The following is a 22,827-nucleotide window of genomic DNA, read 5'->3' on the forward strand; positions in this document are numbered from 1 at the left end:
TTAGATAATAAACCTGCATCAATAAGTGAAACGGCTACTTTTATCAACGACCGAATTTTAACGATAATTCTGGCATGTCAAGCTCAAGGTCAAACGATCCATTTAGACATTGGTTAGATTGCCCATTCGCACAGTAAAAGTAAGTGGATTCAATCTTACAAAAATCATCAGGTTTTCTCTATGTTTTCGTTCCCGCACACGGTTCATTCCCACAAAGATCATCCGGTTCATTCCCACAAAGGTCACCCAGATCATTTCCTCAGAGGTCACGCGGATAATTCCCTCAAAGTTCATACGGATAACTCCCTCAAAAATTGCATGTATCCGGATAATTCCCTCAAAGGTCATCCGAATAATTCCCTTGAAGGTCGAAGGTCACCTGTATAATTTCCTCAAAGGTAACCCGTATCATTTCCTCAAAGGTCACCCGGTTAATTTTCCCAAAGGTCAGCAGGATAAGTCCTCAAAGGTCACCCGGGTCATTCCCTCAAAGGTCACCGGGTCATTCCCGCAAAGGTCATCCGGATCATTGCCTCAAAGGTCACCCGGGTCATTCCCTCAAAGGTCACCCGAATGATTCCCTCTAAGATCACCTGATTATTTCCTCAACGATCATCGGATCATTCCTTCAAAGATCACCTGACTATTTCCTCAACGATCATCGGATCATTCCTTCAAAGATCACCTGACTATTTCCTCAACGATCATCGGATCATTCCTTCAAAGATCACCTGACTATTTCCTCAACGAACATCGGATCATTCCTTCAAAGATCACCTGACTATTTCCTCAACGATCATCGGATCATTCCTTCAAAGATCACCTGACTATTTCCTCAACGATCATCGGATTATTCCCCAAAATATAACCCGGATCATAACCACTAAGGTCACCCGGACTATTCCCACAAACGTCATTCGGATAATTCCCAAAAACATCGACGGTATGAAAGTCTCAGGCCATGTATTGGTCTAAGGGAAATACTTTATATGGGCTTCAACATATACTGGTGAGCCTTGTTGTTTTTATTGACACAAAAGTCACCCGGTTCATTCCCACAAAACCATTATTTTGTTCCCCTGGGATGTTTTATTCTTACATAGGTCTTCTAGTTGATTCCCACACATTCCCTTGTTGTATTCCCATATTGGTCATGCATTGTTCTTTTCTGAAAAGGTCAGATGGTTTATTCACATAAAGACTTTATTAGTTCTCATGAAGGTCATATCTAGCTCATTGTCTTTTACAAATGCCATCTGGTTCATGCAATCATGCAGACGGAGTTTATTCTCACAAAAATAATAATATGATACGACCCGCGTTTTGAATATCAAAATTTAATCTATTTGAATTGTTCAGAAGGTGATGATAAATGTATTATTAACGTTAAGCTAATACTTTTTGTGTCTATACAAAATTATCCGTCTCATTTCACATTCTCAACGAAGCAGAAATAAAAATAAAATTTCATTACTTTTATAACGGACGTACGGTTAACTGCGGAATTACACTTACTATATGAATGCAACACTCTCTGTGCTGGTCGAAGAGAAGTAACCGTGAAGAGGAAAAAATGGTAAGTCAGCTAAAGAGACAAATTTTTGCCACCATCCTGGTATTGTGCTCAAAATTCTACTCATGATTTAATACAAATTGATTTATTATATATATTTATTATACATGTAAATATGTCCGATTAATTCTAGTATGTGTATGGTTTCGACATATTAGAGAAGCAAGAAACAAAAAGCCATGTTTGAAAAACTTTTTTTTTAATTGAGTCATTCATAATTGAAATACGTGACATCGCTATCATAGTCAGTTTCCTTTTCAGTTTCAGACGATTCTTTTAGAATTTAATTTTTACCATGCAGTTTCATAAATTCATACAAAATAATACTGTAATTAACAAAAAAATTTATTGATATATTATTTATTCATGAAACGTCTTTGTGACATCTTTCTAATTTATTTACTAAAAAAAATATTTTAAAAAAATTACATTCCCAAGCGGGGAATCGAACCCCGGCCGCCGCGGTGAGAGCGCGGAATCCTAACCACTAGACCACTTGGGACATGTCAATAATGGGTAAATAAATAATATTTATAGTAGTAAAACCATGTTTGACTAGATAGCCTATAGCATTTCATAATTATCTCTTTCTGTGAAATATAAATAAATAATGTTTTATCGATTTATCGTATATGTTTTTAATATAAAGTTGATAATTACGTTTAAGCATCAAATTTAGTATTTCGTATTTTAAGCATTTTCTATAGGTCGTCGTGATGCTTGAAAGCGAGGCATATATTAAGCTTTCTAATGATACAGACGTTTATTTTCATTATGGTCGCAGATGACAGCAGAATATTTTCAAAGTCGAAAGTGAGATCATTTCTAATCAAGGAAATGTAGAAATGGCATGTAATTGTACCAAGACATTGAAATAACAATGTCGGGTATATTTCAGGACAATTGTCAGTGGCTTTCCGTCACAGAAGAAACGCTGTTTCTGCACGACGGACTGATCAGGGTCACAGATTTGGTCGAACTTCCTCGTGATGTAAATAGTTCCTCGGAAGGCGACAACGAAGTTGTTACATTTGATTTGAAAACACCAAAGGAATTAAGTGATAGATTGCTAGCTGTATGTGGGACACAGAATAATGCATACTCTAGATTGTTGGAATACCGATTGAATGCTCTGAGGGGATACTGGAACGCACAAAGACAAGTGTTGGTTGACGAACAACAGGACCGAGACAGCTCCACACATGAGGAAACAATAGCTCTTCTGAAGAAACAAGGCATTTTCAAAGATCCTGAACAGGCATCGTTTTCTACACGAATTAGCGTCCTCTTAGTTATCCCTCTTTTACAATCTCAAAGTAAAGTTGATCCGAATTTATGTGGAGTCACAGCTGAGCTACTGTTAAATTGCCTCAGAGACTGTGCCCCTCTAACTTTATTTAAGGAACCAGGGGATTGCTTGAGAGGTCTTGAAAATCTGCTCTGCACTTGGCTAGGAGAAGACAATGATGATGTTGACAATAAACAGTTGGTTAAAGATGCTATGCAGCGTAAAAATACTGCTGCAGCACTCGTTGCACTTGCATGTGCAAGGTATGTGAAATTAAAAAGAGAATATTTATGTTATATATAATATAACTAAAGCTTGAACTGATCTGCAGTAAGGAATTATAGTAAAGATTATTGTCACTTAATTATAAGCAGGAGGGTATGATAAGTACAAACATAGTGGAGTGCTAGCTAGGTCATCTCAGCTCAGTTAATAATGCAATCTTTATATAAATTGTAACTAACAGATCTATATGTAAAAGGAGCAGGTCGGTGTGACTTGTACATAGTGTTAAATACGGTCTCTGTCACTCAACTGACGGAGCATGCTTCTTTGGCTCAGTTGGTACAGCCGTAGATTTCCACGCCGGAGACCCGGGTTCGATTCCTGGTCGGGGCACTCGACAGGAATGTGTATTTTCCCTGTTCTTCTACATATACTAAATCACAATGTACAAAGAATATATAAAAGAGTAAGTCCAACACGGTAGTTCCTTCCAGTAAGCTGATTTTTTAATTAGATAGTTGTTGACATGTTTCGACTCTAAGCGAGTCGTCCTCAGAACATGTACAACAATCAATCAATTGTAACGTCATGGATACGCGTGTAAACAACAGAAATTGTTGACGTCATAGAGAGTACACAAAATCTAGGCAATGATCTAGATGTACTGGTAAACAGTTTTATATAATAGAATAGTACAATTAGATATATTCTAAATATTAATCCTTAATCATTTTATAAAAATACCGCTAAGTACTGAAAAAGACCAGAAACTTTATCTAAGAGATATAAGCTAACTAATATGATTAATTTTGTGTAGAAACATAGAAAAAAATAATACAATAGTGAAGAGATAAACAAAGTGGCAATGTGAAAAAGCCACTAAAGATGACATTCTAATAAAATTGTCAGTTCATATCAATATGAAATAAAGGACGAATCCTGTTGTGCGTGTAGGCACGGATATTATGTCCTATCGATAAAACCTTGTACATGGAAGACAAGTTATGTATTAGCGCATATTGTTAGTTTCGAATGTCTAGACCAGAAGGTTCTGTGGTGTCTAAGAAAGCAATGTAAGATTCCTCGGTATGGAGCCTGATGACACTGATGTTGATGTTGGTTTCCGTTTGTGTAAGACCTGTAATGGTGATGTCATTTGGGCTGTGATCTCCAATGGTAAAGTAACGTGATACTGGTTTGAATTTATTTCCCTGCCTGATATCCGCAAAATGTGCATTGAAACGTTCCCTGATGCTGTTGGAAGTTTGGCCAACATATTGCATTGTGCATCTACGGCACTGTATTAGATAGATGGCACTTTTAGTGTTGTAATTGATGCTGCCGTGTATTTTAATTTTCTTCCCGTTGGTGTTGCTGGTAGCTTCCTTACACATTATCATATGGGGACATAGTCGGCATGGTTTGTGACAAGGTTGACTGCCTAGGACCGGTTTAGTAGTCGCCACATCTGCTCTAATGTACAAAGAAGTTTACTGCAGTTATATAATTACTAGACATACCTGTACATCTGCTCTAATGTACAAAGACATACCTGTACATCTGCTCTAATGTACAAAGAAGTTTACTCTAGTTATATAATTACTAGACATACCTGTAACTATTGTAAGTACGTGTCAGGATACGTACAGTATTAATTGTTGAAGAAACAATACATCTTTGTCAGCTAGCTATATACACATGTAGCTGTATGAATGATGTCACTTATATATGTGAATACTGAACAAATATCAACTGAAACTGATGTGTTTTGGTTTTCCTGTGCCAAAATATTTTGTGTTCCCTATATTTTTTCTGTCCATCTATGTAATGTATTATTAATGACAAAACAAATTGCAAAAGTTATTTAATGAAAAAAAAATTCATACAGTTGTGATGATCATCATACGCAATCAAAATTAATTTCCATATATAGGTATCAAGACAATATTAATCCTTTACTCCATTTATTAGACTGATCAATCAATACTCATGTTTAATGTTGGATTTTAAAAGGAATGTCTTTTAATGTATGGTTTGCCTTTGAATTAGCTGTCAGATTTGTGAGAAAATATATTGGTTTGACATTTGATTTTGCTAAAAACAGAGGAGCAAGATGGGTGCCCTAGGCCTAGGCCTATTTGCACAAAAAATCATAAAGCTTGTAAATTTTAAATGATTGTGTTAAAATATCATAAATTTTCTTTTCCATGTTAGTATCATCAAGAAATGAATATAATATTATAATAAGTGATTCCAAATTTGTATATAATGTGTACATGTATTTGCTATATAGTATAAATTAGCATGTTGTAAGATTTTCCATTACATCACTTAGTATGTCATAATTTATATATTATTAAGTTTTATTTATTTGATAATGCAGGGGACACCTGAAGACATTTATACACACTGTACACCTACTACAGTCGTTATCAGACCTGGACAGTCTACCTGTGGTGGACATTCTTACCCGACTGCTGGACACAGAGGGCGGTCAGACACAACCTACAGCCATCCTCGGATCTAAACACGTTTTATGTTGGGGATTCGAGGATTTACTGGGAGGGGCAGATAAGGAGACTACCACTAATGGCAACAAGGATGCTAAAGGTCTGTTACACAAAACATTTATGATAGCTCACCTGGTCCAAAGGACCGAGGTGAGCTTATGGGATACCGCAGCGTCCGGCGTCCGTCGTCCGTCGTCCGTCGTCCGTCGTCCGGCGTCCGTCAACAATCGACTTCTTCTCCATAACCGCTGGTCGGATTTCAATAAAATTTGACTGGTAGCATCCTTATGGGCTACTAACTGAAAATTGTACAAATGATGGGGCTGACCCCCCGGGGGCCTGAGGGGCGGGGCCAAAAGGGGTCAATTTGGCTATTTCCATATAAACGACTTCTTCTCTGAAACCAAGCATGGGATAGCACCCATAATGCAATGGTAGCATCCTTATAGGGTGGGGATTCAAAATTGTACAAATGATGGGGCTGACCCCCCGGGGGCCTGAGGGGCGGGGTCAAATGGGGTCAATTTGGCTATTTCCATATAAACGACTTCTTCTCTGAAACTAAGCATGAGATAGCACTCATAATGCAATGGTAGTATCGTTATAGGGTAGGGATTAAAAATTGTACAAATGATGGGGCTGACCCCCCGGGGGCCTGAGGGGCGGGGTCAAAAGGGGTCAATTTGGCTATTTCCATATAAACGACTTCTTCTCTGAAACCAAGCATGGGATAGCACCCATAATGCAATGATATCATCCTTATAGGGTGGGGATTCAAAAATTGTACAAATAATGGGGCTGACCCCCCGGGGGCCTGAGAGGCTGGGTCAAAAGGGGCCAATTTGACTATTTTCATATAAACGACTTCTTCTCTGAAACTAAGTATGGTATAGCACCCATACTGCAATGGTGGTAGCATCCTTATAGGGTGGGGATTCAAAATTGTGCAAATGATAGGGCTGACCCCCCCCCCCCCCCCCCCCCCGGGGGCCTGAGGGGCGGGGTCAAAAGGGGTCAATTTGGCTATTTCCATATAAACGACTTCTTCTCTGCAACTAAGTATGGTATAGCCCCCAAATGCAATGGTAGCATCCTTGTAGGCTGGGGATTCCAAATTGAGCAAATGATAGGGCTGACCCCCGGGGGCCTGAGGGGCGGGGTCAAAAATGGTCAATTTCCATATAAATGACTTTTTCTCTGCAACTTAACATGGGATTGCGCTCATAATGCAATGGTTACATCCTTAAAGGGTTTGATTCAAAATTTTGCAAATGATGGGGCTGACCCCCCAGGAGCCTTAAGGGTGGGGTCAAAAGGGGTCAATTTAGCTATTTCCATATAAACGACTTCTTCTCTGCAACTAAGAATGGAAGAGCACTTATAATGCAATGGTAGCATCCTTATAGGGTTGGGATTTGAAATTGTACAAATGATAGGTCTGACCCCCGGGGCCTTAAACGGTAATAGATGCGAGGTCAAAAAGGTCAATTAGGCTACTATTTTCATATAAATTACTTTGTCTCTGAACCTATGTATTGGATAGCATATTTGTATGGTATCAATAGCATCATTGTATGGTTGTGATTCAAAATTAAACTTTGGGAGTCAATTTTGCTTATTTTTCTAATTGTCAGATTCTTGTGATAATTACTAACAAAAAACCAGGTGAGCGATACAGGCCCTCTGGGCCTCTTGTTTCATTTAAAATATTTTCACACAATTTTATACGTTATGCTTAAGTTCCCTTACTACATCAAGGTACAAGTGATCTATGTATACGTAGTACTGATCAAATTGTGTTGAAATGGGGGTCATTTGGGTATTAAGCAGGTAGTCATTGATTTATAAATCATAGAGGTGGTTGCATGCTAATGCAGATTTATCAGTATTTCTTAAGCTTATTTTGTATAGATCATAAGATAATTGAATAAAATTAAATAGAACTGTTGTCTATATGACCAGCCTACAAGGAGAAAACAAACATAAATATCTCTTCCTTCAATAGTAAGAATCAGAAACATTCAACCTTACTTTTTCATGGGTGAAAGGAGAATTGCATTAAAATTGTGCTACCAGACCACGCATCATTATTATCTGCACACCATTAACAACTTGCGTTTAATAGGATGTTTAAGTGAATAGTCGGGCAAGGATGGCTAAAGTCGATAAAAATGGTGTGAATGTATCGGACTATCCAGTATAATTTCTTATGGAATAGAAAAATAAACTTTCTCGTCAAAATCTATCTGCGTACGTAGAAATTAATTTAAAGTATATGAATGCTAAAACGTCCTCCCGGCTGACTATGTCCGTGGTTACATTTCCATGCAGCCTCGCTTTCAATGCTTTCAATTTTTCTTTATTTCAATGATCAGAACTGGGCAACGTTAGCAGAACTTGACCTTTGTATTAATAAGTGAGAACTTTTGGAAGGCCAATTAACGCATTTAGACTGGTTTTCTTTGCCCGACTATTCACTTTAAACGAATAAACACAAAACTCTTTTCATGGGTGAAAAGAGAGTGTATTACACTTGTTTACGACATACTAACAGCTAATGCAAGTCATATTTTTAATGAAATCTATTATAATATTAATTATAGTTACTACTAGCATAAAGCATTACTTATCTTCTATCATTACAGACAGTGATGTTGGCCGTAGCATTACTTGTGATGGAGTGTTTCTATACACAACAAATTCACAGGGCAAAGGACTGGCTAAAATGGGAACAGGCCTTCATGGCTCACTGAGGTATTTATAATCCAGAGTTTGGGAGGAACAATATTGTTTGAAATGAGGACGAGCTAGTAATAAGGAACGCTGATCATGATTTATCTATTCATTCATAACCATTTTGTCCCATAGTTATGAACTATTCCAGTGTGACAAAGTGCTTCATTAAATAGATATGAATCTACCTTATATGGCTATCAGCATTAAATATAGATGTATTCTACCATTATAATTTGTAAAATTTGTAAATGCTGACTCCATTTTAATTTGTAGGGGATACGTGTATGCTAGAAATGCTGACTTGGGGCCTGGGAAGGTTGCCTTTGGTAATGGTACACTACTCTACAGACCTCAGACATACGACCAGGAGGCAAACCTCACTAACATGTGTCAGTTAATAGACATCAACACGTTGCAGGTAAATATATTGGTAATGATGGACATCAACACCTTACAGGTAATAATATGGTTAATATAGACATCAACACGTTACAGGTAAATATATTGGTAATGATGGACATCAACACGTTACAGGTAAATATATTGGTAATGATGGACATCAACACCTTACAGGTAAATATATTGGTAATGATGGACATCAACACGTTCCAGGTAAATATATTGGTAATGATGGACATCAACACCTTACAGGTAATAATATGGTTAATATAGACATCAACATGTTACAGGTAAATATATTGGTAATGATGGACATCAACACGTTACAGGTAAATATATTGGTAATGATGGACATCAACACCTTACAGGTAATAATATGGTTAATATAGACATCAACACGTTACAGGTAAATATATTGGTAATGATGGACATCAACACGTTCCAGGTAAATATATTGGTAATGATGGACATCAACACCTTACAGGTAATAATATGGTTAATATAGACATCAACACGTTACAGGTAAATATATTGGTAATGATGGACATCAACACGTTCCAGGTAAATATATTGGTAATGATGGACATCAACACCTTACAGGTAAATATATTGGTAATGATGGACATCAACACGTTACAGGTAAATATATTGGTAATGATGGACATCAACACGTTCCAGGTAAATATATTGGTAATGATGGACATCAACACGTTACAGGTAAATATTATTAATATCGTACAGGTTAGGGGCTGCAAATGATTAAGGTGCTCTGATTTATTGCCACTTTTGAAACCCATGCGGGGCCAGTCGTCAACTTGTCAATGTTTTTCTCTGGGTACTCCAGAATTGTTAGCCCACCATCATCACATGATGGCCATGGGCTGTTCAAATTGCCTTTTTGTCCATCCTTCCCTCCGTTAACAAATCCCACAATTTTTTCAGAAAATACAAAAGAAACCTTTGTCAAATTTCATATGTAGTTTCCCCTAGGACCATAGCTGTGCATATTGCATTTTGGTATATGCAGCCATCTTGGATTTTTATGGTCATGTTTAAATCTGAGAATTGTTACTCTTGGACACTGGTAGTGCATCTTGCAATTTTGGAACAATTGGACTACAAAATGGCCAAAAGGTAGCCTTTTTGGATTTTGATCGTAGGAGTTTGTTACTGCCAATTCTTAAAAAATGCTTTAAGGGTCATGCTTAAATTTCATATGTATGTTTCTCTTTTTGTCTTTCTCTCCTTATAGATTGTCAATTGCATTTTTTATATGAAAAGGAAACAACATGACTGATTAGCAGCCATCTTAGATTTTGTCACTTTTGTCAAAATGTACTGAAGAGGTCTAGCTTCCTCAAATTAAACTTGTAGGGTTTTCTTGGTCTGCATATACATTTTGGAACAAATGTGAGCAAACGTTAAGTGAGATACCCAATGTCTATTCAATATTTGAAAAGGAGAGGGAAAAGAAGAGAAAAGCAGAAAAAAATATCCTCTTTCCATTGTCAGATACATATGGATCATTCTTTGGTGGACACCATATTTTTCAAAGAAAATGACATAATTTTTGCACCAACACTTATGACGTCACAATTTTTACCTAACCAAATGGGCAGATAATACTTTGATATGAAAAGACGCACTGTTGTCTTTCATGATGAAAGTATTTCTTATGTTTCATTGATTGTCATTTATTAAACAGATTATATAATGTTGTTTACCAGTGTATAAAGACGATACCTAAACCAGAGGAGTATCTCCACGAGGGCCCGCAGACCACGATAGCCTTTTGTAGTGACACGACCTACTTCTACTGGCTATGGTGTCCAGGCCTTGCCTCAGATAAAAGTGTGAAAGGACTCAACGTATATCTAGATGTCTTCTCACACCAGGTAGGTACATGTGTTCCAGTTATGTTGGTTAGTTATGTTAGATAAGAATCATATCAAGATTTCAGACTTCCATAGCTCAAGGCCTGTGTAAAAAGACAATAAAATGGGAGAATAATTCAGAATTGTACTCTGGCGTCCCTTCTCTGTCAAAACCAAGCCTGTTAATGGTCAGTGATGAAACAAATAAACCTGTTTACAGTCAGAGGAAGACACCATCAAACCTCTACAGGCACGAGTGACTCTACTAAAGAAGGACGAGAGCAGTGCGAAATCCATTAACGAGACATTACTATCCAGATTACGTCCCTTTAGAGGGAACTCTTCAGCAGCCACACTTGTAGCTCTTACAGGAGGCGATTCTACACCCGGACGGAAAGATGATTGTAAGTGTCAAATACTTTGAATTTTAAGTGTTACCTGTTACCTGTTACCTCTTCTTAGACACCGTTGTTAGCTGGTTCCAGCTAGTTGTGGCGCGTTTTGTTCATTTACTAAATAGTTGTCCGGTTGTGCCATATAAAAACTGGGGTAAAACTTGCATGGTACTGAATTCCAGTGAGTGTTCAGTCGGTTTTTAAACGAGTTCAGAGTAGGGGCTTCTACTACGAAGTTGGGAAGGGAGTTCCACGAATCTACCACTCGCCGACTAAATATACTTTGTGTGACTTTAGTCCTGCTCTGTTTCTTAAAGAGTTTTAAACTATTACCTCTAGTATTAGCTGAAGACATTGTAAATAGCTTATCTTTATCTAGTTTATCTATACCATTCAGAATTTTATAGACTTCAATCGCATCGTTCCTTTTATGTCTATATTCTAAGGTGGGAAGTCCCAACTTTTTAAGTCTTGAATGGTATGGTAAATTTTCAATAGAGTGAACTCTTTTAGTGGCTCTACGTTGGACGTTTTCAAGAGCGATCTGATCTTTTTTTAGCAGTGGAGACCATACCTGGGTTGCATATTCTAAGTTAGGTCTAATTAGGCTTTTGTACAGGGTTAAGAACATAGTTATATCTATATAGACAAATGTCCTGAATATTAGACCCAGTATGCGATTTCCTTTGTTAACTGCTTGACTAACATGCTGACTAAATTTAAGTTTGTTGTCGAAAAGTACACCTAAATCTTTCTCACACTGTACCTTCTCGATTTGTTCACTTTGTGGGAAGGAATAATGCGTGTCTTGTTCTAGATTGCCTATATTTTGAGGTGTTTGCATTTTTTTAGTGTTCAAGGCCATTTTCCAGTCTCTAGTCCAAGTGACTACACTGTCTATGTCTGCTTGAAGTTCTTGAGACTCGGTGGGGTTGTTATTGTTTCTAAAAATTTTAGAGTCGTCAGCAAATAATTTTATTGTGCTATGTTGGACTACTTCGGGCAGGTCATTGATATATATCAGAAATAGAACAGGACCTAAGACACTACCTTGTGGTACACCACTAGTCACATCTACTAGTCCAGAAGTTTCACCATGAATAACAACTCGTTGCTGTAGATTGGATAAGAAGTCTTCTATCCACTTCAGTACTTTTCCAGTGATACCCTAACCCTTTAGTTTTTTAAGTAGATGTTTATGAGGGACTATTATGTATTATTTGAAGGCCTCTGTCAAATGTGTAGTCACTGTGATGTTTATGATGTTTATATTTTACATTGTGTAGCTACCCTGATGGTTGGGAGTACGTCCTGTGGTGTGACTATGAAGGCCTCGGTCTACTGTGTAGTCACTGTGATGTTTATATTTTACATTTATTGTGTAGCTACCCTGATGGTTGGGAGTACGTCCTGTGGTGTGACTATGAAGGCCTCGGTCTACTGTGTAGTCACTGTGATGTTTATATTTTACATTGTGTAGCTACCCTGATGGTTGGGAGTACGTCCTGTGGTGTGACTATGAAGGCCTCGGTCTACTGTGTAGTCACTGTGATGTTTATATTTTACATTGTGTAGCTACCCTGATGGTTGGGAGTACGTCCTGTGGTGTGACTATGAAGGCCTCGGTCTACTGTGTAGTCACTGTGATGTTTATATTTTACATTTATTGTGTAGCTACCCTGATGGTTGGGAGTACGTCCTGTGGTGTGACTATGAAGGCCTCTGTCTAATGTGTAGTGACTGTGATGTTTATATTTTACATTATGTAGCTACCCTGATGGTTGGGAGTACGTCTTGTGGTGTGTCTATGAAGACACTAGTGAAGGCCCCAGTCTACTGTGATGGTAGCACCTTGGTGATACTGACGCCCATGTCAGGGTCGAGTAGCAACAGTTCTGCCTCGCGCTCCCTGTTTGGTACAGGTGGCAATCTCTCAGGATTCAGGCGTAAGTATTAATTGACGGATCACCAGCTGTCAATCAAACCAGCCAGGTACTGCATGTGACTTTGCATTTTGTTTTGTGTATGCTATGATATTTGTTAGGACATTGAGTAGTTACATAGATTTATGAGCATGAGGCGTGGCTACATACTGCCTGGCGATTGGTCAATTTAAACTCATTCATATATCACTATATCTTTGTATACATGTATATATATTCATTTGCTTTAATACAAAATGATATAGTCAGTTTTAAATCAATTAGCAGAAAAATTGTTTGCTTCCATATCATTCAATATCTTATTAATGCTGAAATGCAATGCTTAAAGATGTAATTATTGTAACCTCATTCAAAACATGTATGACAGTTCTCAACAGTTTGTAAAAGATTTGGGTCTGATGGCAATTCTGGATATGGATGAAGAATACTTTTGTTGTATACAGAAAAACTTGCTTTAGCAACCATCTCTGTTTAACATCCATATGGCATAATGGCCAATTTTAACATGATTTGTACACTAGTGTAATAAAAAATTTCTCTGTGATATATAGATTTGACTGTTAGTTGAGTTGTCCTCTACTTGTAGTGTTGGCGAGTAACATGTGTTTCAATGTGAAGGATGGACAGTTTAACACCAGGATAGATCTAACAGATGCTCCAACCTGCTCCCTAGGGAGAGGCGCCCCACTGGCTGGCCTAGGTAATTAGTCATCGCTAACGGAGATGGATTTGTTCTGTCCAAAAGCTTCAGATAATGTACCCACAAGTCTACAAGAAGTATTCTACTTGTCTGCAAAATAAAACAACAAAAAAACATGATGCTAATCTGTGATGTGAAACCAAGTTATCAGAGTATTTAAGATCCATAATGTATGTTTAATGCTTATTTTGTTGATTGTAACATTGCAGTTTATACATCAGTATATATTAAAAATCAAATTTATTTTCAAATTATAATTTTTTGTAGGCCTTTGTTTCGATGTCACTAACAACTCTATATGGATGTCCAGTAACGACTGGGTTGACCAGTTCTACAACCATGGTCATCAGGCACCTCATCACATTAATAGACGTCTCAAAATATCTCCTCCCGGTCCACTCCAGTCGGACGGTAAGTTATTCTCATCAAACTTTTAAGTTCCTATCTAAAGTAGTTTCCTACAGCGCCCATCCCGTGGATTGTTAAGTTATTCTTCCTGACCCTATAAATGCCGTCTCAGTATATCTGGTGTTGCATCTGTTCAGTCATTCGTGGTCTTAATAACCTCACGTACCATGCCATTGTGATTTAATGTTCAAATTTTTAACCTGGAATATTATCAGGCTATCGGTTATGAATGTCCTTTACAGGAAACAACATCCAGACAGAAGTGGTGATCAAACATATCCTGCACCACGTGGGGAGTATGTGTCTCCACCAGATCAACAACGACCTTCTCCACACACCTCTCGGCTCCTACATCCTCCAGCAGCACCCGGCAGACCTGACACACATGACCAGGATCTGTCACATCCTACAGCGGGCGATAGAGAGACGGGACAGTCAAGTCATCATCTGTACCCTCATCATTCTACAGGTAATGGTCAGCTAGGTCATCATCTGTACCCTCAACATTCTACAGGTAATGGTCAGCTAGGTCATCATCTGTACCCTCATCATTCTACAGGTAATGGTCAGCTAGGTCATCATCTGTACCCTTAGAACAAATATACGTACCCGGCCTACTAAGCTTATACCTTTCGGCCGGGTACGAATCGGTCCCTATTTGTCGTAGTGGAGCACTGCCTCCGAAAATCACTCGGGCACAGTTTTCTATACTTTTTGGTAGGTTTCCAATCATTTTTATGCATATACACATGCATTTACATATTATTTTTGTCCAAAACAAACATAACTAACATTCTTAATATCTACCGTACCGCTCACAAGACGTCAAATTCACAATTTGTGGACTTGCCATATAAATTCGTTTCAGAAAGACCTTCATGTGTATTATGTAAAAAAATAATCCTTCGATGAGAATTTCATATTTTATGTGGTTCAGTTTTATTTCCTAGTAGGTAAGCGATATCAAACAAGTACGATAAAATGCAAAGAAACGTTTTAAAACGGTTTTCATAATCATTTCTTTGCTCCATTAGCAGTTATAGGCACCAATTGTAGCTCTAAAGACGACACAATTTTCTGTCTATAAGTCTTTTGAGCTACAATATTGCAGCTACTGTACCCTCAACATTCTACAGTAATGGTCAGCTAGGTCATCATCTGTACCCTCAACATTCTACAGGTAATGGTCAGCTAGGTCATCATCTGTACCCTCAACATTCTACAGGTAATGGTCAGCTAGGTCATCATCTGTACCCTCAACATTCTACAGGTAATGGTCAGCTAGGTCATCATCTGTACCCTCATCATTCTACAGGTAATGGTCAGCTAGGTCATCATCTGTACCCTCAACATTCTACAGGTAATGGTCAGCTAGGTCATCATCTGTACCCTCAACATTCTACAGGTAATGGTCAGCTAGGTCATCATCTGTACCCTCAACATTCTAGAGAGAATGGTCAGCTAGGTCATCATCTGTACCCTCATCATTCTACAGGTAATGGTCAGCTAGGTCATCATCTGTACCCTCATCATTCTACAGGTAATGGTCAGCTAGGTCATCATCTGTACCCTCATCATTCTACAGGTAATGGTCAGCTAGGTCATCATCTGTACCCTCATCATTCTACAGGTAATGGTCAGCTAGGTCATCATCTGTACCCTCAACATTCTACAGGTAATGGTCAGCTAGGTCATCATCTGTACCCTCAATGTTCTACAGGTAATGGTCAGCTAGGTCATCATCTGTACCCTCATCATTCTACAGGTAATGGTCAGCTAGGTCATCATCTGTACCCTCAACATTCTACAGGTAATGGTCAGCTAGGTCATCATCTGTACCCTCATCATTCTACAGGTAATGGTCAGCTAGGTCATCATCTGTACCCTCAACATTCTACAGGTAATGGTCAGCTAGGTCATCATCTGTACCCTCAACATTCTACAGGTAATGGTCAGCTAGGTCATCATCTGTACCCTCAACGTTCTACAGGTAATGGTCAGCTAGGTCATCATCTGTACCCTCAATGTTCTACAGGTAATGGTCAGCTAGGTCATCATCTGTACCCTCATCATTCTACAGGTAATGGTCAGCTAGGTCATCATCTGTACCCTCATCATTCTACAGGTAATGGTCAGCTAGGTCATCATCTGTACCCTCAACATTCTACAGGTAATGGTCAGCTAGGTCATCATCTGTACCCTCATCATTCTACAGGTAATGGTCAGCTAGGTCATCATCTGTACCCTCATCATTCTACAGGTAATGGTCAGCTAGGTCATCATCTGTACCCTCAACATTCTACAGGTAATGGTCAGCTAGGTCATCATCTGTACCCTCATCATTCTACAGGTAATGGTCAGCTAGGTCATCATCTGTACCCTCAACATTCTACAGGTAATGGTCAGCTAGGTCATCATCTGTACCCTCATCATTCTACAGGTAATGGTCAGCTAGGTCATCATCTGTACCCTCAACATTCTACAGGTAATGGTCAGCTAAGTCATCATCCGTACCCTCATCATTCTACAGGTAATGGTCAGCTAGGTCATCATCTGTACCCTCAACATTCTACAGGTAATGGTCAGCTAGGTCATCATCTGTACCCTCATCATTCTACAGGTAATGGTCAGCTAGGTCATCATCTGTACCCTCATCATTCTACAGGTAATGGTCAGCTAGGTCATCATCTGTTCCCTCATCATTCTACAGGTAATGGTCAGCTAGGTCATCATCTGTACCCTCATCATTCTACAGGTAATGGTCAGCTAGGTCATCATCTGTACCCTCAACATTCTACAGGTAATGGTCAGCTAGGTCATCATCTGTACCCTCAACATTCTACAGGTAATGGTCAGCTAGGTCATCATCTGTACCTCACATTCTACAGGTAATGGTCAGCTAGGTCATCATCTGTACCCAACATTCTACAGGTAATGGTCAGCTAGTCTCATCTGTCCTCATCATTACACTCACTCATGTTCTACAGGTAATGGTCAGCTAGGTCATCATCTGTTCCTCATCATTCTACAGGTAATGGTCAGCTAGGTCATCATCTGTACCCTATCATTCTACAGGTAATGGTAACCAGTATCAGAACATAAAGATTGATTAAAAAATGTATCTATAAGTTAAAGTTGTTTTCTGGGTTTTATTTTGCAGTTAATATTCAAGATCAGCATGTTCAAGAGAGAAAGAGAAGGAGAGGTACAGCTATTACAGAAAGCCAGGTATGTGTTAGGGATTAATTCCAAGATTATGTTGTAACCAGAAAATGAATGTCGTAGTGAGACCCATTCCTAACACCCTCATATATACTGTCCATCCTGTCAAATTCTAGTCATATTCTATGTGGTGATTCATGCCTTATAAACATTTATTTAGGGTTATTTTCATGTATTAGTCAAGTGTTTTTCAGATTGATGTCTAAATTCAATTGAATAAAATTGCTATTTTTTGCTTTGAACTTTTCGCATATTAAAGGGACAATTCAGTCTAAGAGAACATTCAAATTTGTACATATATCAGAAAAAACACAGTTCTAATGGAAATTAGATCAGTCGGTTTTACTGTGATATGCCAGAAAAGCCCACGGTGGGGAAATGCGTGTGAAATGTTCAAACTCGCTGGCTGTCTGCCATTCTAATTGTGGTCAAACATTTTGTATGCCAAACCCTGTCCCTTGCTGGTAGAGTAATGCTACTTTCGTCTAGAACTGCTGAAATCGCTGTCACAGTAGTGTGTTTACCTTATTAGGTGAATTGTCTTGCCTAAAAATCATTTTATCACCTCGACAAGGGGTATGTAGTTCATTTGTTTAACGTGCATGATTTTGGCTCAGATGTAGGTACAGCGTACATATGTACTTGCTTAATCGTATTGATCAACGATTTGTAATTACAATGGTATCAATAAAAATTCTACACATTGACGTGGTATTTGTCAATAATTTATGTCATATGTTTCATAAGAAATGTAGAACAATACATTTATGCCATATTTTGCTTCTTGGCTATGTAAAAGAATTAGCCTGAGTGAATTATCCCTTGAATGGTTTTGGACAGACAATTATATATTTTGATTGAAAAAGTGATTAATACCAGCATAATGTCCCATTTCTTGGGGAAAAATGCCCCAAAATAATTAAAAAAAACCTCTGATGCTGAATATATGTGTTACAGCTCTCTGGTATGGCATCTACTGACTGACTATCCACAGTTATGTCCAGATGACCAAAGAATGACCGCTGTCCGGAATGAAGCCTGTCAGGTGCTGACGTCCGGATTACATGTGCTTTACCCAGAACCTGAAGATAAAAACAAACTCCTCTTCCAGCTACTCTCTGATGGTAATTGTAACTTCAGTTATGGATGGTGATTGGTAGAATCATGTTTATAATTAAATAACAAATAATTTACTAAAGTCTATTCACCACAGATTCCTCCATGGAACCTTCACTGACCAGCAGCTTCAGGACATTGGACCTCTCTACTCCCTATTTTATGTTTACAGTTAAAGTATAATTCACATGTAACAAGATTGGTTCCACATGTAACGGAATTAATTGGTTATTGCAAAGTACCTGCTTTTAACAAGAAGAAAAAAAAGCTTGATGTGTTAGATCAATCATCTATATTTGTGCAAATGGAATTAATGGTTCTAATCACTTGACATGTTCAGGTGGTAAGAATCCATCACTGGAAAAGCTGAGGAATATGATCCTGATTGACCTATCAGAAAAACTGCGTGCTCAGTCTCTGTCCCGGGACGAGATGAAGTATGTACGACTCAAAGATGACCTGGTCAACTACATCCTGAAGACAGCGGTCAAGGAATCGTGTGTACTGTTACAGGACTCCGTCACACTGGACAAGGCCCAGTTTGAGGTCCTACAGGCTGCAGTCCCAGTGAGTCCAATATAACAAAGGAACCATCATTATGCCTTGCCATATAATTTAAAGGGAGAGAGGCATAGTGTTTTACCCATGTACATCTCTCCCTAAATGTCCTGCTTTGTTTTATTGTGCGAGAGGCATTTATTAACTTAGAAGATGCTGGTTCAAGGTTCATTTAAAAGCTGGTTGACCGCAAAAACAGCCGTCTATTTCCTTGTTTACAACCAGCTATTTTTCTTAGAAATAAATATTGGCCACAACAGGGGCCTGTGGCCAACAACCACCTATCATTAATTTTCAACCACCTTTTAAAAAACTTAGCGAGAACCCTGTGGTTACTTTATACTTCCTTATTTTATCTATCCATTTGAATTGAAGTAGTTTTTTTACATGCGGAATAAATAGTAACCTTTCTAGGCCCAGTTAGGAATTTCTTAAATTAAAATTCTCCATAGGAAAGCATTACGGAAGTTAAGGAAAACCCATTAAAATAAGGAGCCTTCATTAAAATCTGTAATGCTTTCCTATGGAGAAATTTAAGTTAAGGAATTCCTTGAAATTAGGGAATGTTCATGAAACTGGGCCCTGATTGGTCATTTATGTAATCATTATCCTTTGACAAAGATTTATGTCTTTCAAGCATTTGCTTTTTCTTTATGACTTCATGTCACACTTTTCTTCCCTCTTAATTTCATTTCTATGCAAAATATTTTAGTATCCTCAATTGTAAGTGATCAAACAATTTTGTCAAAATCTTCATCATGAATGTTTGCTTTTCTTGTAGCACGCTTCATCTTGTCTGCGTTTTATGATGGCTCTACAGTCTCACCTTCTCCGTGAGGTCGTCCTCCTGAAGCCTCCCGATAACGGGGAGGAGAGTCAGACTGAATACGAGACAGAACTTACGGTACGTGTACATACAGGCTATTATTAGCTGGTGATGGGCAGGTTTTCAGTGTTCCCATTGTCTGTCCTGTCCCATCCTGTCTCATTGTGAACTAATTATGAGTAACTGTCCGCAGATTTTGTTCCCATGGTATCATAACATTAGATTATACTTACTATCTTGTTACAGTGATCATACCTTGTTACTGTCAACAGACTTATTTTGGTACAATTTAAGTGGATTTTTAACGCAACATTAAATTCACACATTTAAAGTAATTGTTGTATTATATTAGCAACATTACCAATGCAATTGATGCTTCAATATTATAGTGATAATTTCTGGTGCTGAAAATACTGATATATATTGATGGGTCACTTGAGTGAAAATCCATGTCTACCAGCTGACTCATAGAAGCATGTTCCATCAGTTGAATAACATAGACAGTGTTTATATTAACACTATCTTTTTAAGTCACGCAGACCAACACTTTATGACAAATTGATGTATTTACATTATATATTCTAATGATTTGTTATTATTTACAGGAGTTACAGAGGATGATAATTACTCTGGCATCTAACATTTTTGATGGATCATGTCAGGTAAGAGTATAACCTAACATTCGACTGAATGTGTTTCTGACTGAAAAAGTACACCGAAAGGACATAATGTAAATAACATATCAGTTTACGAAGGAAAATCAATTGTGATAAAAAGATTACTTTAAGATTGTAAAACTTTTCAATGAAATAAGAAGCAGATAATTTCCCAATCTATGGGGATCTATCTGTGTTTACATTGCCTATAATGCCATAATGCAGATATTTTATAGGAACCTTGACGGGGTAATATAGTTTGTTATACACATAATGCAGATATTTTATAGGAACCTTGACGGGGAATGGAAATTATCATGTTATAACCATTAATTCATTGTTAGTGTGTTTGTTATAAACATGTTTTGCTGTTCCTATGATTTAATGTAACTGACTGTTAAGGTGTTACCTGTATTTTACCTGTAATTTATCACCTGTACAGGTGTTAGAGGTACTACTGGACACCTGTAACTCCATCATCACTCAGTACAAGGACGACTTAGAGTGTCGACTCCAGGGACTGGAACGTATCTCCAAGGCGACCATCCTCGGACACTTACTGCCAGTGCTCCTTACCACGATGACACACTCTAACTTACGCTGGCTGTCTCTGGGTGACACACTCATGCCCAAGCTTGTTCATCTGGTTGTACTGACCAGTCAGGTAAATACATGTACAGGAAACTTACGTGGGAAAGTTGCCATATATTGAATGTAGGTCAGTGATTTATCTCTTGGTACTCTGGCTTTCCTTCACCTGCTGTGCTTGTATGACTGTGGGTGATAAGATGATGTTAAACAAAATAAACCCATGGTTCATACCAGTTGTCATATGTATTTCATTGGCAAAAACACTATGATTTTGGTAATTTTTTTTGGCCAAAAGTAGTTACACTTAGGCAAAAAAGTTTTGCAACAGAATTTCAAAAGCTGATGCACTAGTATTGAGATGAACCATTCTTGAAAGAATGACTCCTTCTGTTTTATTAAATATTAATTTTGATAAAAACTTTAAATGGTACTTTTAATGTCCAAATCCAAGTTCTTAGATTTTAAGGTCATAATGGTGTCAACATTGTTATCAAACATAGATATATAAACTGTAAGAGACTAAATTGTAAGTTTGAAGATTTATGACTTTATAATCTGCCTTTCAGGCGGCCCTTCTGTTGAAAAGTCAGGTGCAGGCTGTTATACAAGAGGAGATGTATATGGAGGCTGACTTAGAAGTCATCGATCTGATTGGTCAACCAATAAATATCACTGTGTAAGTCATTCTGATTGGTCAACCAATAAATATCACTGTGTAAGTCATTCTGATTGGTCAATATAAATGTGTAAGTCATTCTGATAGGTCAACCATTAAAAATCACTGTGTTAGTCATTCTGATTGGTCAACCTATAGATATCAATGTCTAAGTCATTCTGATTGGTCAGTATAAATGTGTAAGTCATATTGATAGGTCAACCTAAATGTGTAAGTCATATTGATAGGTCAACCTATAAATATCACTGTAAGTCATTCTGATTGGTCAATATCACTGAGTAAGTCATTATGGTTAGTCAACTAATAAATATCACTGTGTAAGTCATTCTGATTGGTCAATATAAATGTGTAAGTCATTCTGATAGGTCAACTATTAAAAATCACTGTGTTAGTCATTCTGATTGGTCAACCTATAGATATCAATGTCTAAGTCATTCTGATTGGTCAATATAAATGTGTAAGTCATATTGATAGGTCAACCTATAAATATCACTAAGTCATTCTGATTGGTCAATATCACTGAGTAAGTCATTATGGTTAGTCAACTAATAAATATCACTGTGAAAGTCATTTTGGTTGGTAATTATAATTTTGTATAAATCATTCTGATTGGTTACTGTCACTGTATACTGTATAAGTAATTCTGTTTGGTCAACTTATAAATATCATTGTTGAAGTTATTCTGATTGGTCAACCTCTCAGTATTCAGAACATTTTCATTGCTTATCAATTAAAACTATTTTTGAGCCTTTTTGTTGTTATTGTTTTCAATATGTGAGTATCATTGTTTAATTTTATTCTGAAATGTTTTTGAATGTTTCTACTCTGTACACAGGAATGATCTAAAGGACAAAGAAGAACAGGGTTTCTTGGCTGGCCTTAAGATCCCTGCCCCCTGGGCCTCGGGCAAAGCTCTAGAGAGTATCCACCCTGTACGGGATAACTACAAGTTTAAGGAGACTGTACACATCCCTGGGGCTCGCTGTCTGTACCTCAGATTTGATCCACGATGCTCGTCACAATACGATTATGACAAGGTAAAATGATATACTGGTACCCATGAAAAAAGTGAATTATAAATTTTTTATGAAGTTTTAGCAAAAAGCAATATTTCAGTAAATATACTTGTGA

General features: G+C 37.7%; 1 protein-coding gene and 1 non-coding gene across 4 annotated transcripts in view; one reads left to right on the plus strand and one right to left on the minus strand.

The window, feature by feature from the left end:
* Window positions 1–2,003: 2,003 nt before the first annotated feature.
* On the minus strand, window positions 2,004–2,075 carry Trnae-cuc (transfer RNA glutamic acid (anticodon CUC)). The gene has a single exon. It is a non-coding gene; the product is annotated as a tRNA-Glu (tRNA).
* LOC138331937 (probable E3 ubiquitin-protein ligase HECTD4) overlaps window positions 2,056–22,827 on the plus strand; it is a 58,712-nt gene continuing 37,940 nt past the window's right edge. Inside the window, exons 1-18 of one of the 3 annotated variants that reach the window (XM_069279808.1) lie at window positions 2,056–3,124; window positions 5,470–5,696; window positions 8,242–8,350; window positions 8,606–8,750; window positions 10,459–10,626; window positions 10,826–11,009; window positions 12,770–12,946; window positions 13,530–13,643; window positions 13,911–14,054; window positions 14,294–14,520; window positions 17,212–17,279; window positions 18,231–18,397; window positions 18,730–18,956; window positions 19,729–19,851; window positions 20,379–20,435; window positions 20,872–21,093; window positions 21,587–21,696; window positions 22,532–22,733. In XM_069279808.1, the coding sequence (XP_069135909.1) occupies window positions 2,454–3,124; window positions 5,470–5,696; window positions 8,242–8,350; window positions 8,606–8,750; window positions 10,459–10,626; window positions 10,826–11,009; window positions 12,770–12,946; window positions 13,530–13,643; window positions 13,911–14,054; window positions 14,294–14,520; window positions 17,212–17,279; window positions 18,231–18,397; window positions 18,730–18,956; window positions 19,729–19,851; window positions 20,379–20,435; window positions 20,872–21,093; window positions 21,587–21,696; window positions 22,532–22,733 (3,342 nt within the window). In that variant the 5' untranslated portion in view covers window positions 2,056–2,453. The remainder of the gene's footprint in view (window positions 3,125–5,469; window positions 5,697–8,241; window positions 8,351–8,605; window positions 8,751–10,458; window positions 10,627–10,825; window positions 11,010–12,769; window positions 12,947–13,529; window positions 13,644–13,910; window positions 14,055–14,293; window positions 14,521–17,211; window positions 17,280–18,230; window positions 18,398–18,729; window positions 18,957–19,728; window positions 19,852–20,378; window positions 20,436–20,871; window positions 21,094–21,586; window positions 21,697–22,531; window positions 22,734–22,827) is intronic. The other 2 variants (XM_069279807.1, XM_069279806.1) reach the window with 2 other exon arrangements.

Source organism: Argopecten irradians, chromosome 9, assembly GCF_041381155.1.
Source record: "Argopecten irradians isolate NY chromosome 9, Ai_NY, whole genome shotgun sequence".
NCBI lineage: Eukaryota > Metazoa > Mollusca > Bivalvia > Pectinida > Pectinidae > Argopecten > Argopecten irradians.